The 20,281-nt window shown below is 37.4% G+C and overlaps 1 protein-coding gene across 4 annotated transcripts in view; it reads right to left on the bottom strand.

The window, feature by feature from the left end:
• INVS (inversin) overlaps positions 1 to 20,281 on the bottom strand; it is a 139,088-nt gene that overhangs the window by 59,127 nt on the left and 59,680 nt on the right. For all 4 annotated transcript variants that reach the window (XM_032634576.1, XM_032634572.1, XM_032634574.1 and 1 more), the window contains 5 exons: positions 17,053 to 17,226; positions 12,842 to 13,009; positions 8,887 to 9,067; positions 6,267 to 6,376; positions 2,738 to 2,909 (listed from right to left, as the gene is read on the bottom strand). In XM_032634576.1, coding sequence (XP_032490467.1) covers positions 2,738 to 2,909; positions 6,267 to 6,376; positions 8,887 to 9,067; positions 12,842 to 13,009; positions 17,053 to 17,226 — 805 coding nt within the window. The remainder of the gene's footprint in view (positions 1 to 2,737; positions 2,910 to 6,266; positions 6,377 to 8,886; positions 9,068 to 12,841; positions 13,010 to 17,052; positions 17,227 to 20,281) is intronic.

Raw genomic sequence — 20,281 nt, forward strand, 5'->3', positions numbered from 1 at the left:
TCAAGTATGCAACGGATAATCTTCAGACAAATATCAATGTCAAATTTTTAAAAAACAGACAAAATTTCAATTAAGCATAAGATAGAATTAATAATATTAAAGGAAATTCCCCATTTCTGACTATTTTCATTTATTTTAAAACAATCTTAGACTACTATTGCTGCTCCCTCTTTGAAAAAGTACCACAAGTTTACCGAGGAGCTTTAAAAATTATTTTCAATAACTTTCTGTTATGGAAAATTTCAAACATATTCAAAAGTAAAGGCAATAATAGTCCAGTGAACTCAATGTTGTCATCACCCAGATTCAACAATTATGTGTTGGCTAACCTTGTTCCATCTAACTGCTATCCATTCCCCCACTTCTGATTTTTTGAAGAAAATTCTAGAGTCATATGCTTCCGTTTGTGAATATTTTAGTATGTCTGAAAGACAAGGATTCTTTTTTTTAAACACAACCACTGTATCAGTCATAGTATCTCTCATATAACTCTAACAGATAGAATTCAATATGAAGAATTGCTGCCTTTGTACTGAAGAACTGAAAAAGCAAAAAGGGAACACTAAGGTATCACAGAGGCAGTAAATGCAGAAAACGGCGAGCAGTTCTAAGACTGAGGAAACAAAGAGAAGAGGATGGAATTAATTATTACAACTTTAAACGCTCAGAAGAAGCACCCAGCAGAGCTGAAGCTCAGACCTCAGAGGAGGGGCTTTGCTTGGCTGTTGCGGGTATCTCTGAGGAGGGTGCTCTTTGGCTGCTACTGTGAGTGCTGGAAAAACTGCAAAGTGAAATTAACTGTTGCCACTGGAACAAGCTCTCAGTACTCTGTTGTGTGAGACTTACTAGGGTAACGCTGACAGGAACGGGAAACAAAAACAAGAATAGGAAGCAAACAGGAAGATGCACTCCCCTGCTCCTCTTTCAGCTTTCCAGTCTCCCTGTACTGCCCGCTATGGGCTGACTCCCTGCTGGCAAAGAGGGAATGTGGTTTGCAGAGCCCCAGCCCCAGCCATGCAAAGAAAAGATAGGCCCATTTTCATATCTAAAAAATATTAACAAAAGTTTTATAATATCAAATATCCAGAGAGTGTTCACATTTTCCTGAGAGCTTTATAATTTTTTTGTAATTTATTTATTTGAATCAAGATCCAAATAATACCCATATATTGCTATTGATAAGAACTCATTTTTAATTAAAGCAAAAGAACTCTGTAGAGGGATGATGGAAAGGAACTCACCTGCATAGAAGAGAAATGTCAGGAAGGTATCTCTGACATATAATAAAATCTCCTTAGGATAAAGAGCCCAGGGAATGAATGAATTTGAGAGGAATTTATGTCTCAACCCCAACCATGATGCACATTGGAAAGGCAACTTTGGTCGACAGAATGCAAGTATCCTAGCCCATACTTTATTAAAATACAAGAAAAGTTAAACAAAGAGTGATGCTAGTGATAAAGACTGCATACTAATACAAGTTTGAGAAAAAAATTAAATATTCAGATCATTTATAAACTCAGTGTCCTATGCGTCTGTACAATACTCCTTAAGAAGCTTAAGGTCTACTACGAAGCTTTGGTATAGAAATATTCAATACTTTCAAAAGTTAAAGCCTTTATCAAAATTGATATTACCTAAAAACTCTTTTTAAAAAATTAGAAGGTGAGATGGTCTCGGTATAGGGAGGGAGATATGAGGTGTAGCAACCCCATTCCCCTCTGTCCCCCAAGTGCTACATCAATAGTGTCGGTGGTCAAGAAAGATCTTATCCAGGATAACAGGTAGGTGCAAACAGCTCTAGTATGTTTCTACAAATAAAAAAACATAACATTGAGAAGCTCATAGCTGAGGTTTTGTTCTGTTCAGTGTTATTGTGCTGTTGTGTGATTTTTCTTTCTCTTTCTGACTTGCAATTTGGATATACAGGTGTCCCTCGATATCTGTGGGGGATTGGTTCCAGGAGCCTCTATAGATACCAAAATCTGAAGATGCTCAAGACCCTTATATAAGATGGTATAGTACAGTGAATACAAGTCAGGCTTCCATATCTGCAGATGCAAAACCCTCAGATACGGAGGGCTGACTGCAGTATATAAGGAAGAGACCTCTAAGGTGACAATGAGTGTTAAAAAACTTATACTTCTCTTACTAATCAACACATAGTTAGAGGGCTCTCTTATTAGAAAAAGAGATTAAAGGAAGCACCTAGTAAGTGCTTTTGAAGCTTTGAAGCTTCTAGAGCCATGGGAAGTTAACTCTGAAATGGGAGATTCAGGATGCAGCAATGCTGTTCAAAACTGAGAAAAGAGCATATTAAATGAGCCTGGTGAGAACATACTTAGATGTGTGTGTCCTCTAAAATGTAATTCTAAATGTTTGAAAATATAATTAATAATTGCTAGGTATGTATAGTTTTAAAATGCAGGTTAATTCTTTTTTACACAAAGATATATGACCAGAAGAGTTCCCGCAATCATGTCTAAGGAGCAACAAGGCTTGTAAATCAAATGCTAAGATTCACTTGGTAGAAACACAGGCTAATTTTAGCCATAATACTCGGAAGAAATAAAGCCGTTGGAGTGATGTCCTGGCAACCTAAACTTAAAAAGTTAAGATGAAAGTCAAACAATATTAGATTAGGAACAATGGTTTCAACTTACTATTTTGCAAAATAGCACCATCTACACTTTGAAGCTTGAATGAAAGCAAACTGAATATGTCTGCCAGTTCTTACCTGTACCTCCATACTTGTCTGCCATGTTAATGTCAATGTCAGATTTTAAACTCAGCATAGTCCTAAGGACGTCATCACTGCCTTTCCCAGCAGCCCACATAAAGGATGTTCTTCCTTCAAGGTCTGAATCATCTTTTACTGAAGGATGTTTTAGAAACACTTTAACTGTTTCCTGTAAGAAAACTTCATTTAAAAATTTGAGACAAGAGAGTAGCATTTTCTTTGGTAAGAAAGCCAGTGTTATATGTGACTTCCACTAAGAAGCAAAGTATTTTCTCCTCTACTTTTTTTTTTTTTTTTTTTTTGCGGTACGCGGGCCTCTCACTGTCACGGCCTCTCCTGTTGTGGAGCACAGGCTCCGGACGCGCAGGCTCAGCGGCCATGGCCCACGGGCCCAGGCGCTCCGCAGCATGTGGGATCCTCCCGGACCGGGGCACGAACCCGTGTTCCCTGCATCAGCAGGCGGACTCTCAACCACTGCACCACCAGGGAAGCCCCTTCCTCTACTTTTGAATCAAATGAAATTATCTTTTTATGAATAACGAAATTACAATTTCCATTGAAAGTAACAATCTTCTCTCCTTATACATTGGTTTTAGTTTTCATAGCACTTCAAAAATATAACCTAACTCCCTCATTCAACATTCTAATAATTGAGAATGATCATCCTCAATTAAGTTTAAAAACTCAACTGCAGAGAAGCCTAATACATTCTCTCGCTGTATGTTTTGTTGCTATTTTTAAAAATAGTGCATTTATCAAATAATTATGGGTGGTTACTGAGAAATGCAGTGTTCAATTCATCTAAACAAATATTTATTCAGCATTTCCTACATTCAAGGTCCTTCCTCTATAGAATCATACAAAAATTAGGACCCTTAGTAATTCTAATAGTGTTTAAGAATTTTAATGGGGGTTAATATTCATAGCATTTAAAATTGCATCTTTCCTCAAAACTCAGATGCTTACAAGCTTTTAGGAAGATCATAGAAACTTTTGCTTGAATGGAAATGAAATAGTTTCAGAAGAAAACAATTTCTGGAGGCTGTGAGTTGGCCAAAAATGTACAAAATGTTGATGATCAATATTTCAGAGCAAGAAAAAATTTAAGGGCTCATCTCGTCCAGCTCCTCATTTTACAGATGATATTTAGACTCAAGGTCATATAAGCATTGGTAGCAGTTAACAGGAGTAGAATGCAGGGTTAAATCACTTCACTCTTTCCACTGTAACACACACTGCTTCCTAGTCATAAAACTAGATGTTGAGCTACTGAGGTATTACAGCTTAGTGCTCCTTAGGATCTAGTGTATGTCCTTATTAAGTAGATTTGAATAAAGAAATAAAATTTGGGGACTTCCCTGGTGGTTAAGAAGCCAGTGCAGGGGACACGGGTTCAATTCCTGGTCCAGGAAGATCGCACATGCTGCGGAACAACTAAGCCCATGTGCCACAGCTACTGAGCCTGCACTCTAGAGCTTGCGAGCCAGAACTACTGAGCCCACGTGCCACAACTACTGAAGTCCGTGCACTAGAGCCCATGTCTGCAACAAGCCACTGCAATGAGAAGCCCGCACACTGCAACGAAGAGTAGCCCCTGCTCGCCACAACTAGAGGAAGCCCATGTGCAGCAATGAAGACCTGATGCAGCCAAAAATAAGTAAATAAATAAATTTATAAAAAAAAAGAATAAAAATTTAAAATGTTGGTGATTTGGGGGGTTTCTTTTAATAATTTGCAAACATTTCTTTGTTGAGTATGTTTTCTTAATGATGAATGTTTGCAAGGGTTTTATGGGACTGTTGTTGTTGTTGATGATGTTTTTTAAAAAGAGAATTTCAACCTTTTGTGAATTAGTAGAGTCCCAGGAGATCAAGGGACTTGAAACTGAGCCTATAAAATTTGCATAATTATTAAAAAACGTAAAAAACGATTTCTGTAATTGGCAGATTGTCTAAAGCAATTGTTTCTTTGAATAAACATCTATAATGTTCTAGCATTCTTTCTTACTTGCATTAGCACAGTTACTTAATTACTGGTTTCTGTACATAGGTTAAATTTGGAGTCTAAGACTTGGGTTCAAGATCTTGAGCAAATCATTTAATCTCTTGGAACCTTGATTTCTTCATCTGTAAGTAGGGATAACATGTCCTTTCATAGGCCTATGTTGAAATATGGATTGAATTCTGATTTCCATAGGTTGACTAGACTGGGCCAATTGGATTTCTTATCTATGTGTAATAAGAATGAACTCCTCCTCAAAAACTCTGTATTTTTCTGAGATCTTGGGAGATAATAGAAGATAATGGTTTACCAAAACTTTAGGTGATATATAGAATAGACTTTTAGGAATGCCAAGAAGGGGGATGATTGCTATAGTTGCTCTGGGTATCAGAGAGAAGGAAAGGTGGGAAAATAAGATGTTTTCTCAATCCAAGAATTCAGTGTGCATTTGGGGAGGTCAGGAAGATGGAATTATACTATGCTGATGATAACATTCTCATAATTTAATGAAACCAGGTGTTTCACTATGCACTCTCACGTAGAAGGCAGCAAAATCCACTGTGACTGCGTTAATGTGTGCCTCTTTGGATACGTCTCTAGTTCTTAGTGGCCACTCATACTCAGGAGGCTGAAGCAGCCTAGACATTATCATGTTGCTGGCTGGACTGAGTGACATAAAGGATGAGAAAGTACTTTGTAAACTGTAAAGGGTGGCAGGAAGGAACTATTAATAATAGTTAATATCTTTGGATATATCAATAATTCATATTTTTTCTTTCTCAGATGTGCAATATACAAAATTATTAGCACAAATAATAATAACAATGAATGCTATTTCTTGAATACCTACTCTATGCCAAGTATTACACTAGGCACTGGTCATAAACTTTCTCTAATCCTTACAATAATCCTAAAAGAAAAGGTATAATTATTCTCATTTTACATATGAAGAAACTAAGGTTCAGAGAGGTTAAGAACTTATGCAAGGTCATACAGCTAGCAAATAGCACAGTCAGGATTCTAGCCAAGGTCTATCTAGTTCTAAAGCCTTGCCCACTGCCTTCAGGACAATTATAGATTGCCAAACACCAGATTGTCTTTAGTGCCTTACAATTAACAAAAAAGATTAAGTACACTTACAGTAAAACAAATTGCTACACTGAACAGTTAAAATAAAAATTCTTTAAAACTTCCCATGTGACTAACAACTTTATAAAAATTCAGACTATCACCTGAATCAGAGGGTGAACAGTATGAGCAATGGTTAAAAAATAATTGCTACACAAACAAACAAATGAGTACATGTAACAGTGTGAAACCTGAATAAGGTCAGTGGATTATATCAATATCAATTTCCAGTTTATGACATTATATTATACTTTTGCAAGATGTTACCACTGGAGTGAACTGAATGAAGGGTACACGGGATCTTGCTGTTTTATTTCTTACAACTGCATGTGAATTTACAATTATATCAAAATAAAAATTTAATTAAAAAAAAAGATAATTGTCATGGTTTACTTACAGCGAAGTTACTCTGAGCTGCATAGTGCAAGGGTGTAGCTCCTTGGCTGTCAGATGGGATGGTTCCAGACTTATTTCTTTCTAAAAGGAGATGGACAATCTGTGCGTGGCCTGAAAGCAGACACAAGGTAGTTACCACATAAAAGAACTGATTCATTTATAATCTATTTAAAGGAAAGGGGTAAGAAAAATCATTAGCACATAAACCAGCATTCACAATGCCCAGTGCAGCGTCTTCTAACTTCTCACGAAAATACATGATTATGTAGCATAAAGGCAAAAAATTACAACACTAAAAACTTAATGCTTCCACCAGGAAGGAAACGACTAATTATAATAGCCAGATTGAGAAAAAACTGTATTAGGTATCAGCTCACTGCATCCCCTGGCTTCACCTTATAAAACTGCTCATAAAAACAGAAGGCGGCACGTTAGAAGCCAGCCCATCTCAGCCATCGGTGTCCCTAGTCTCCAGGTTCCACTGCACCATCAATCAGAACTGCACAGTTGTCCTCTTCTGCTATTCAGGAGGACAACCTATAATACAAACTCTTGTGACCTCTGAGGCCTTCTATCCATCCCCTCTAACCTCCCTCCCCCAATTTTTTAACATCTAGGCAGTGATTTCAAATCCCAGAAAACAAGTGGGCAGGAATGATGAGGTGGTAGTAGAGAAACATGCTCTGCAGTACACTTTGGAGGATGTGGATGTGGTCTCCACAAGTGAAGAACTGTAGAAAGGATCAAAGAATAAATAAGCCTGGTAATAGTATATTTAGGAAACCTGAATTTCATACATGCCATTGCTTCAGTGTATAGGGAATGAGGCACTGAAGAAGATGCCACATTAGCAGAGCAAGAATACACTGCATGAAAGCCAGGCAGAAAAAAAGGAATTTGAGTGGGAGTTGTGCTCGTCTACCTGCTCTCCAGCTATGGTTTGAGATGGAGTTCTCCATAACATGAATGGGCAAAAACAGGATCAAAGGCAATCTATGCACATAGTCAATCTAAATATCTCTTTTTTTTTTGGTACACGGGCCTCTCACTGTTGTGGCCTCTCCCGTTGCGGAGCACAGGCTCCGGACACACAGGCTCAGCAGCCATGGCTCACGGGCCCAGCTGCTCCGCGGCATGTGGGATCTTCCCAGACCGGGGCATGAACCCGTGTCTCCTGCATCGGCAGGTGGACTCCTAACCACTGCGCCACCAGGGAAGCCCTAAATATCTCTTGTTTGAAAGATAAAGAGAAAAATTCAGAAAAGGCTATATGAAAACATACTCTAGGACAGGGAGAAAGGAACACCATCAGAAAGAAGAAGAGCATACCTCAGAAAATGATCTAGAGAAGGATCCAGAAGAAAATTTCAGGCAACTGTTTGGCATCCTTGACTTTTGCAAAGAGATGGCCTCTATGAAATAAAACAGAATATCCTAAGAAGAGAATAATCTAAAATGAAAAGGTAATGGAAGGAGATAAAAAGGAAAAAAGCTGAGATAAAAAGAAATATGGATGAGAGAAGGAAATCAAAATATAACCTAAAATACAATCTATAAGAGGCAGAAAGAAAGCTGAACTTGTGAAACACAAGTCAATTTAGTGCTGTGGAGACAAATTTGCAAAGTCCTCCTAGAATGCAGAGGAAAAGGGATGAAACTGCACCTTGAAATGAAGTCTAAATAATAATTATAAATCTGACTACAAAACTGAATGCAATCATTTAAAAAAGAGATAATGTGTAATTTAAAAACTAAGTCCATAATAATAATGGTTTATTATAATTATTAATATTAATTAATAATTACTATCAGACTATATTTACAAATACCCAAAGAATGATAAGTGAAAGTGTGCTAAATTCCTCATTTTAAATAGATGGGAATCAATAGACACAGTTTTGCTCTGGACTCTGACTTAGGCTTACAAATTTAAAAGTAACTACCAGTAGAACCTAAAAATCCTCCTAAAACATTAGGCAATTCAAAACCAAACAACGAATGTAATCCACACACCACAAGGCAGAAAACAAAGGAATCAAGAAAAAAGCCAAAACACTAATAATACTCAAAGAGCAGAATAACAGAAAAAAGATCAAATTATACAATTTATAACAATGATTATCAGTGGGTAAAACTCCTTCACTAAAAGAGAAAGACTCTCACATTGCCAAAAATCAGACACATACACATATATACTCTCTCATCTAAAAAAGTGATCCCCAAAAAGATTAAGTCAAAGGCATATCAGGAAATATGATGAAAAGGAAATCAAGTATCATAGTATTAGCTCACACATAAAATTAAAGCCCTTCTCCAAAAAAGCAAAGGCATTGAATGTGATGATTATTTTATATTTACATTTGTCAACAAATGTGCATTACTTTTATAATAAAAATGAAAAGACATGATGTTGAAATTAATATATAACAGAGAATACATTTTATATTGCTAAAATTTAAGCATACAACAGAGGGATTTAGGTATAAAGTGCCACATATCAATTAAAAACTAAAACAATTAAATAGGAGGTGGGAGCTGACAGGGGGAGAGAAGCCATGGAAAATTTCCTATACTCATGCAGTTCCTCTTGCTGTTGATCCTTGGTTTCACATTCAACTCACCTAGTAAAGCTGCCCAGTGAAGAGGCGTTCGAAATAAGTTATCGTAAGATGTTATATTGCAGCTTTCGTATGAGGTCAGGATATCAACCACTGTCACGTTCCCATCAGCAACTGCAAAGTGAAGAGGTGTTCGACCCTCATAGTCTTGCCAGTTCAGTAAAGACTCTGTTGGAGCAGCATCCTATTTTTAAGGAACCAGAGACATACATGGAATCCTTACGAAATCACATTTGACATAGTATTAACTGAGCAATTTTTGAAACCTACATATTCTCTCTCAGCAGAAGTGATACATTCAGAAAAAAAGTATACAGTCTAAATCTTTAAAAATAAATTTCATATTTAACTATAAAAAGTACAGAAAAGATACAATAAACAACATGTACCATCTATCAATAGATTAAATAGGGATCAACATTTTGCCTAATGTGCTTTTTTTTATCTCTTACAGATTCAGCTAAAGGCATTTGTTTTGTATTTTTGCTTCATATATATACATCCATAAACAACAGTTAAATTTTGTATGTGTGTTTTCAATATTTATACTTATGTATTATACCATACATATCCCTGAAATTTTTCTTTCAAAATTATACTTTTGAATTTTTAATTTCAACACAATACATTTGGGTATCTATGATGATACTAGTCCATTTGTTAAACCACAATTTAGTTAACCATTCTCCTACTGAGGGATATTTAGGTTATTTACATTTCTTCCCACTATTAACAATAATGCTGCAATGAACACGCTTCCTTTACATGTCCCTTTGTGGCACATGTGATTTTTCTCTAGCCCAGACACCTAGATGGGAAATTGCTGGGTTGAAGGATATTTGTATCTTCAGCTAGTATTGTCAAACATCTCTCTAAATGGATGTACTAATTAACACATCCATGACGATGTGTAAAAGCTTTTATTTCCCCACATGCTGGTACATATTAACCACTTAGTATTATCAAACTTACAACGTTTTTCCCCTTATAGGTATGAAAAACATTTCACTGATGTTTTATTTGTATTTCTTTTATGAATGAGGTACAGTTTTTTTTAATCATATGTTTATTGGATATTCGGTTTAAATTGATAGTTCACAACATTTATTCATTTTTCTACTGGATCTTTGTAGCAGATATGATGCATTGCTTAGATCCCCCTTCAAGACTAAAGGACCTACTTCCCCAGCTGCTGCAAGTGCTGCCAGCAAATGACTTTTCTACTGTCATCCTTTTGGAATTGCTTCAGGTAAAGAGAGTTACCTCACCCACGGTCAGGTCCCTTCTCAGATTAGGTCATATCCAAAGCCAAGCTCTCTTGTCCAAATTTAAGAACTCTCTGAAGGGCCATCCCAGATTTAGAGTTGTCTATACAGTCAGGCTATTTTACAAAAAAGAGTATTAAAGGTATTATAAACACTTCAAAAAAAGAAGTAGAATATTACCACAATGGTATTCTAGGGCCTTGAATCTCCCAAGGACCTAGATGCATTTATAAGGGAGAAAAAAAAAAGCCAAATCTGTGAGGAAATAAGATATTATGAGTGAGAATCATCCTCCAAAGACTTCAGATCTTGGAATTAACACATAAAGAATATAAAATAACTATCTATGAAACATGTAAGAAAATAAAAAATGAAATAAAAGGTAAGCAAGGAACAAAAATTCTCAAAATGATCAGGCAGATCTGAAAAAGAACCAAGTAGAACTTTTAGAAGTGAAAATGTAATCACTAAGATTGAAGACTAAATGAATAGGGTAAACAAGAGATTGGATGCAGCTGAAGAAAGACCTGGCAAACTGGAAGGCAGATCTGATGTAATTACCCAGAATGTAGTAGAAAGAGACAAGATGATAGAAATGTAAAAGCGAAGTTAAGAGACATGGAAAGTAAAATGGAAAGGTCTAAAATATGTATTCCTGGAGACCCCATAGGCAGGAGTAGAGAGAATAAAAGAGATGCAATATTTAAAGAGATAATGGTTATATATTTTCCAGAAATGAGATGCAATAATCAGAATGTATACCAAACAGGAAAAAAAAAAAGGCACACCTAGACAAACCGTAGTAAAACTGTAGTATGCCATATAGAAAAAATTTAAAAAGCAGCCTGAGACAAAAGATATCTATAAAGGGATGACATAGACCAATAACAGCCTCTTCAAGAGGAATTAATGAAAGGCAGAAAGCAGCAAAATGACAGTCTGAAAGAGTTGAGAAAAGTAACTACTTAGAACTGTGTACACAGGAAAACTATATATTCAAGAGCACAGTAGAAATGTAGACATTCTTAACAAATAAAATCAGGGAGGGCTTCCCTGGTGGTGCAGTGGTTAAGAATCCACCTGTCAATGCAGGGGACATGGGTTCAATCCCTGGACTGGGAAGATCCTACATGCCATGGAGCAACAAAGCCCATGCACAACTACTGAGCCTGAGCTCTAGAGCCCACGTGACACAGCTACTGAAGCCTGTGCACCTAGAGCCTGTGCTCCTCAACAAAAGAAGCCCACACACTGCAATGAAGAGTAGCCCCTACTCACCGCAACTAGAGAAAGCCCATGCACAGCAACAAAGACCCAACACAGCCAAAAAAACAAAACAAAACACAAACAAATAAATAAGTTTATAAAAAAAAAATCAGGGAGTTTACCACCATAGATCTACACTAAAGGAAGTTCTAAGAATTATGTTTCAGGAAGTAAGATAATAATAACTCTAGAAGGAAAATTTGAGACTCAAGAAGAAATGCAGAGCAAAGAAATTAGTTAACACACAAGTAGAAATAAATTTTCATTGTACAAATAAAACAATAATATCTTTTAAAGTCTAATTTGTGTGTTATAAGCAAATAGGACTAAATATTAGACTACCATAGCCTGTAAGTTGGAATTTGGGAAGGAGTGATTAGAAAACCTCAAAGAATATACAGATAAATATTCAAAATTAATAAGAAAGTATAGCAAGTTGGTTAAATATATAATTAACGGCCCAAACTATCAATTGCATTTCTATACACCTGCAACAACCAGTTAAATACATACCCTAGATACCCTAGATATGCTTTTACAAAAGGTTCAGAGCAGCACTGTTGTAAATAGCAAAAAACTGGAAACAGTTCCAAATGTCAGTCAATAACAGACTGAATAATGTGTGTCATTTAATCTTCATAAAATGGAATACTATACAGCAGTAAAAAGTAATATATTACAGCTACACACAGCAACATAGATAAAATCACCAGCTTAACACTGAGCAAGAGAAAAGTATGTTGCGGAAGAATACATACAGTATGATTCTATGAATATAAAATTCAAAAATGTTAAAAACAATATATTTCTTAGGGATACAAACACATGTCAAAACTATAATGAAAACCAGTGGAATGATAATCACAAAACTGAGGATAGTGGCTGACTCTGAGAAAGGAGAGAAAAGAACGGTACTGGGAGGTATCCAGGGAACTTCAATGGTAATGTACTTGGCTCCTCAACTCAGTGGTGAGTACATGAGTATTTGTTGTTTCCTTATATATCTTAAATGTATTATATAAATATTCACTTACATCTATTTACTATTTAATAAGAACAAGTATAAAACAAAAACAGGGATGATAAATATAAACTCAGAAAAGTAGTTGATAGGGGACAGGAATGAGCATGGCACAGGGAGAGAGAATGTATTTGGAAACTGGCACATAGGAAAGTTCTGTTTGGTCTTAAATAACAGTACTAAAATGTTTTATTTCTTGGTGATGAGCTCACATGTTTGTTATACTCTTTTGCTTCATAATTTGGTTGTGTGTCATATAAATGCTTTTGCATATATCGGATATTTCATTTTATATATATATATATATATATATATATATATATATATATAGTGTGTGTGTGTGTGTGTGTGTGTGTGTGTGTGTGTATGTATATATATATTTGGAAAGGCCATCCATTATACCCACCAGAATGCATCGCACTGTATGAACAGCACTCGGATCTTTGTGGTTGGCTGCCCAGTGAAGTGGGATCTTGCCTTCGACATCAGGAATTCCAATGTTGGAATCATGCTTGATGAGCAGCTTCACATGCTCAGGGTTATTGTAGTAGGCACTCCAATGCAGAGCTGTTTGCTGCAAAATTGAGAGATTCTCAAAATAACAATAACTACAGTAACACTGAAAATACAACAAACTCCTCCCAAACTTTCAGTGTGTGACAGGCACTGTCGTAAGATTTTTACATATTTTATCTCATGTAGTCTATATCATGACAACTCTGGGAAATGAGTACTCTTGAATTTGCATGCGACTGATGAGGAAAATTAAGTACGAAGAGGATAAGTAATCTGCTCAAGGGTGTGAAGGTAGCAAGTGGCTGAATAGAGAGTTTAAACCCAGGCAGTCTGACTCCAGAATCTGACATCTTAACCATGGCAGGGATTTAGGTCATCAAGTACTAATAACTGATAATACTGAGAAAGAAAAACCCAGCGAAATATTTTATGAATAATTATCAACAAAGCAAGTGATCATCTTTTTTTTTTGCGGTACGAGGGCCTCTCACTGCTGTGGCCTCTCCCACTGCGGAGCACAGGCTCTGGACGCGCAGGCTCAGTGGCCATGGCTCACGGGCCTAGCTGCTCCGCAGCACGTGGGATCCTCCCGGACTGCGTCACAAACCTGTGTCCCCTGCATCGGCAGGCGGACTCTCAACCCCTGCGCTACCAGGGAGGCCCCAAGTGATCATCTTGATATTGTACTAAGCACCTTAAGAATTTGATAGAAGGTTTATATTTTAATATCTGTCAGAAAAGATCCATGCATAGGAAATCATGGATCTAGAATCCATTTTTTATATCAAAGGATAAATTTAAATTTATAATCTTACAGGATAAATTGTTAAGATATATTTTGAAAATACAGCAACACTTGCTTTATTTTTAGATAAAGCTAAAAATGAACATGCTGAATTTGCCAATGTTGCTTTAAAAATCTCTTCTGCCATTCTCATCAACATACTGGTTTCTCTATTAGGAGAACTATTAATGAAACCACAGAGAAACTGTTTAGATATACTTTATGTCTTGAGAGTAGCACTGCCATGAATCCAATCTAGAATGAGATCATTTAACAGCAGGAACCAAGCTCAATTGTCACATTAAAAACTTAAAATGTTGGCATATGTGGTATTCATTCAAAGTGAACCTACAGGTGTCTAACATGTAGTTATTAACTCATTACTATTTGTTTAGTGATAACTGCAGAACAAAAAAGTCACAAATATCAAAGCAGTTAATCGCCTAAAACCACATTTTCAGTAAACAACATGTACAGTTTTTGTAGTTCTTTTCTTTTCCTATATTTGTCCTTTTTTAAAGAATTAATTAATTTTCGGCTGCGTTGGGTCTTCACTGCTATGCGTGGGCTTTCTCTAGTTGCGGCGAGCCAGGGCTACTCTTCGTTGTGGTGCGCGGGCTTCTCATTGTGGTGGCTTCTCTTGTTGTGGAGCGTGGGCTTTAGACACGTGGGCTTCAGTAGCTGCAGCACGTGGGCTCAGTAGTTGTGGGGCACAGGCTTAGTTGCTCTACAGCATGTGGGATCTTCCTGGACCAGGGATTGAACCCGTGTCCCCTGTATTGGCAGGCAGATTCTTAACCACTGCACCACCAGGGAAGTCCCTGTTCTGAATATATTTACTGAAATATATTATGCTGTTGAACCTAACAGTAAAAAGTTTGGGGTTGCATTTTTTTACATCTTTGTTTTTTATTTTTCTAGTAAGTCTTTTTTTATTTTGACTGTGGTAAAATGTACATAACATAAAAATTACCATTTTAACTGTTTCTAAGTGTAGTGTTCAGTGGTATTAAGTATGTTCACATTGTTGTGTAACCATCAGTACTATTTATCTCCAGAATTTTTTCATCTTCCCAAACTGAAACTCCATACCCATTTAACAATAACTCCCAATTCCCACCTCCTCCCCGTCACCTGGCAACCACCATTCTACTTTCTGTCTGTACGAATTTGATTCCTCTAGGTACCTCGTAAGTGGAATCTTACAATACTTGTCTTTTTGTGTCTGACTTGTCACTTGGCATAATGTCCTCAAAGTTCATCCACATTGTAGCATGTGTCAGAATTCCATTCCTCTTCAAGGCTGAATAATATTCCACTGTACGTATATACTGCATTTTTTTAATCCAGCTGTCCATCAAAAGACATTTGGGAGGTTTGTGAGTAACATCTTTGGGCTATTTTGAGTAACGCTGCTATGAACATGGATGTACAAATATCTGTTCGCATTCCTGATTTCAATTCTTTTGGATATATAACCAGAAGTAGATTTACTGGATCATATAGTAGTTCTATGTTTAATTTTTTGAGGAACTGCCATATTGTTTTCCACAGTGGCTGTACCATTTTACATTCCCACCAACAGTGCACAAGGGTTCAAATCTCTCCACATCCTCACCAACACTTGTTATTTTTGTTTTTTTGTGATGATAGCTATCGTAAAGCGTGTGAAGTGCTATCTCGCTGTGGTTTTTGATTTGTGTTTCTTTTGTGATTAGTTATATTAAGCATCTTTTCATGTGCTTATTGGCCATTTGTATATCTTCTTTGGAGAAATGTCTATTCAAGTCCTTTGCCAGTTTTTTGAGTTGTTTGGTTTTTTGTTGCTCACTTTTAATGTATTTTATAATATGATTGGTCTGTGACAGATTAGAAATTAAAACAAAAACTGATCCTTCACCTCAGATGGTTTGAGACTCAGTGCTCTATGCTTTTGTCCTTCTTTCTTCTCTGTGGCTGCCTGGACTATGCAGATCCATTTTCCATCTCTCTGACTGAATAACCTCCCATCCCTGTTCAATAACAGAAGAACATACAGGGACTGGAAGACAGCAGGAAGTTCACAGAATATATTGGGGAAGACATGAAGCCCAAAGACAGTTGTAGCTTCTCAAGTGATTAATGGGTCTTGTGCTTTTTTCAGTGAAATATTTATTTATTTAGCCACACCACGTGGCTTGTGGAATCCTAGTTCCCTGACCAGGGATGAACCCAGGCCCTCAGCAGTGAAAAGACACAGTCCCAACCACTGGACCACCAGGGAATTCTCAGTGAAATATTAGCACTATAAATGCTGTGAGTTAGGAATAATATTAATTTACAAGTTGTAAAATAAAGTTAAAGTTGATTTCAGAACTCTGGGTTATGTGAATTACTACTAAACAAAATCTAAAAATCACATAAAGAATACTATGGGAGTGAAAAGATTATTGAATATAAACCCAGTGAATGACTTATAAGAGTTTTAATTACACGAGACTGCTAGAGTTAGCAAGACTCTATGATTAAGTGCCTGATGCAAAGGAAGAGGATGCTTGCATTTGTCTAACTAAAGACCACATTTTTTTCTTGTAAGGAATGATCAGAGTGTTGATCAAAACAATGACCAATGGGTCCACTATGTTAAAACTCAAGAGCAGGGAAGATAATGGACCCTAGTAAGAATGCCAGAGCAGATGTTAGAATCAAAATGAACTAATAATAATAATTTTAAGCTAATATTTATTGAGAGAATACTATGCACTGGGCATTGTGTTAAACACTTCATATATATCATCTCATTTTATCTTCAACAACCCTTTATCCCCTTTTTGCATATGAGAAAATCGAGGAATAGAGGAGTTAAGTAATTCAATGGACATAGAACAAGTGGTGGCTTTTACACTGAAACCCAAGAAGAATGATGCCTAAGCCCAGGCCATTAAAGCACTATGCACTTAGTACATTACCCAGGGCATTTGGCCACCACAAATCTAACTACCTTTAGCAACTATCTTGACTAGCAGTCAAATACTGAGTTGGAGTTAGACAGGCCTGGTTTGAATTCCAGTCCTGCCAATTGGATCTCGGGCGGAGTTTTAATCTTCTTGAGCTTCAGTTTTCCCATATGTAAAAAGATGATACTACCCACCACACCTGGTTGCTGGGAGGATAAAATGACAGAATTTAAGTGAAATACTTTACTGGGGTGTGTGGAGACTTGGAATTGTTCTACCATGCATGAGTGGTAATTTAGGCCATCTTCCTTGAGATTTCACATCATAAAATAAAGCATTTGCTTTCTGCTCTATTTGTCTTCGATTTTGACAGTCCGTTACCTTGTTTTTATCCTGTGTATCCACTTCTCCTGGTGCCATAAACTTCAGCAGAAGCGCCAAACACTTAGGGCTCTTGTGCCGTGTAGTCAAGTGTAAAGGAGTCATTTCTTCTAGATCCTTCTGCATCCAGTTTGCTCTGCGTGTAAGTAAGAGTTTCATGAAACGATAATTTCCCTAAATAAAAAATAAGAGACAGTAAGAAGAAATTTAGTTTGGAGCCAAATTTTTTTTTAAATTTTAAAATGTTTTAAGCATTTTAATTATTCTGCTAGAATAATAACATTCAGATAAATTAACAAAAGGAAAATACTTATAATTCTACTACTCTAGCAATTGTTTTATTTTTTCATGTTTCTTTCCAACCGCTTTCTATATGCATTTAGTTTACTCAGTGGCTGGTCAATATTTCATTGTGTTAAGGCAAGACATTTTATTTAATCATTCTATTATTGCTTGTAATATTTTTTTAATAGAAAATGCTACAATGTACATTATTTTTCACATATTTTTTTCCATAGAATAAATTATCAGGAACCAAATAACTGGGTCAAAGGAGTTTGTGCATTTTATGGTTTTTGGTGTATTTTCCAAATTACTATCTAGTTGCAACAATGTGTGAATGTATTAGTTTCAGCACAATCTGACCAGCACAGCACATATTATTTATATTTAAAGTATAACAACTTTGTGAAATAAGTAGAGATGTTAAACCCCAATTTACAGGTGAGGGAATTGAGATTCAAAGGGGTTAAATATTTTGTTCACAGTCATTTGGTTAATAAGGAAAAGGTGGTTAGCTTTCTTGACGAGAGCTATTTACAGGTACAACTAAGGTAGAAGCAGCTTCCTCAAAGTTCAGGTCCCAGACTCATCTGTTCACACAAACACCAACCCAGAAATCACTGTAGGCCGCCCATTTGCAGGCAGTGCTCTCCACACCAGTTAAACCCTCCAATCTGGCAGAACCAACCCATCTGGAGAAAGAAGTTAAGCTACAAGGGCTAGAGTAATACACTGGTGGGGACTCAGGTCGACCATTTTATAGTATGTCTATGTGAGCTTTGAAACCCTTGAAAAATATTCCAGGGGCTTCCCTGGTGGTGCAGTGGTTGAGAGTCCGCCTGCCGATGCGGAGGACACGGGTTCGTACCCCGGTCTGGGAAGATCCCACATGCCGCGGAGCAGCTGGGCCTGTGAGCCATGGCTGCTGACCCTGCGCGTCCGGAGCCTGTGCTCCGCAACAGGAGAGGCCGCAGCAGTGAGAGGCCCGCGTACCGCAAAAAAAACAAAAACAAAACCAAAACAACAACAAAAATATTCCATAGTTCTGGGTTTCCCTGGTGGTGCAGTGGTTGAGAGTCCGCTTGCTGATGCAGGGGACACAGGTTCGTGCCCCGGTCTGGGAAGATCCCACATGCCGCGGAGCGGCTGGGCCCGTGAGCCATGGCTGCTGAGCCTGCGTGTCCAGAGCCTGTTTTCCGCAACGGGAGAGGCCACGACAGTGAGAGACCCAAGTACCACACACACACACACACACACACACACACACAAAAAAATTCCGTAGTTCTTTTAAGCTCTTTCCTGAGATCTAGCTCCATATTTCCAATTCTGATTGGAGACTTCAATATGCTTGGTATCACAGATATTTCAAAGTCAACATGAACAAACTGCATTGCATGATCAAGTTCTCTGCCTACTTCATGTGTATTTTCTCTTTCCCTATTCAAAGCATAGTGGCAGGCAGGGCTACCTGTCTTTTTCATCTTCTGAGACCCTCTACATCCTTAACATTGTTGGAAATGTGACCTTTAAGTATTATAATTACAATGCATTAATGTTCTACTATCAGGAGCTATTGGTATTAGTAAGGAAGACATTTATTGATTGAGCAGGTTCCCCACTGTGATGCATGTGAGGCTCTAAGTAAGGCAAAGGGAACTAGCTAGAGCAACAGTGAGGTGCAGAAGGAAGAATGAGACTTGCCTGCAGGGGCAAAGACAGGATTCACCTCAGCTCCAGGGCTGAGATAAGGGAGAACAAGGCTAGGAAAAGGGTCATAAGGTTGTCTATACTAGATGGAGAAACTTGGAATGGACTGAAAAACAAATGAATGCAGCTTATTTATTTCCTTTCAGAGAGGCTTTCCTTGACCACCCTAAGCAGAACTTATTTTGTTCTTCTTTATTGCAGTACCCTTTCATTTCCTTCATAGTACTTTCCCCAGTTTGTAGTTACATATGTTTTTATTTCCCTTCACTGAGATTTCCCTCATAAGCAGTAAGCATCATGAAGGCAGAGACTATGTTTTGTTGACCACTGTGCTCGGCATGGTTCCTGGCACATAATAGGTGCTTAATAAATATTACTTGAAAGACTGAGTGAATAAGAGGAAATGAAATATCTTCTAGAGGTTTTTGTTTTTATTTAAAAATTCTTATTTACAGTTGCTAAATTAGATCATAACAGTTAAGAATATTAACTCTCGGGGCTTCCCTGGTGGCGCAGTGGTTGAGAGTCTGCCTGCTGATGCAGGGGACACGGGTTCGAGCCCTGGTCTGGGGGGATCCCGTGTGCCGCGGAGCAGCTAGGCCCGTGAGCCACAGCTGCTGAGCCTGCGCGTCTGGAGCCTGTGCTCCGCAACAAGAGAGGCCGCGACAGTGAGAGGCCCGCGCACCGCGATGAAGGGTGGCCCCTGCTTGCCGCTACTGGAGAAGGCCCTCGCACAGAAACGAAGACCCAACACAGCAAAAATAAATAAAATAAATTAATAAACTCCTACCCCTAACATATTAAAAAAAAAAGAATATTAACTCTCAAATATCTGGAATTTGGCTACTATTACTTTTTAATGTTTTATTTATCTGAGCTTCATTCATAGTGGACATCATTTATCTGGATTTTCTGATTTCACCCAATGCAAGTTTTTGAGAAGGTACTAAAATTTCCTCAAGAGGGCACCCTGCTCTAAATCTCTTGCCATCTTTTCTTTCAGAAAAAGAGAAAAATACCCAGGAAAAATAAACATATGTGGTACTTCATACCAAAAAAATAAGGTTTGACCTTTCTGAGCATAACATTTCAAATATTACAGAATAATTCATCATGACTTTTAAAGATATTCAATCAGTCATTGTGAATTTGAAATTTAGAGGAAATGGGAAGGAGAAGGAGGAAACTAGAATGTGTTAGGGGGTGGCTACTGACTTACAGACACAGTGCTTGGTATATT

This window comes from Phocoena sinus, chromosome 6 (assembly GCF_008692025.1).
Source record: "Phocoena sinus isolate mPhoSin1 chromosome 6, mPhoSin1.pri, whole genome shotgun sequence".
Classification (NCBI taxonomy): domain Eukaryota; kingdom Metazoa; phylum Chordata; class Mammalia; order Artiodactyla; family Phocoenidae; genus Phocoena; species Phocoena sinus.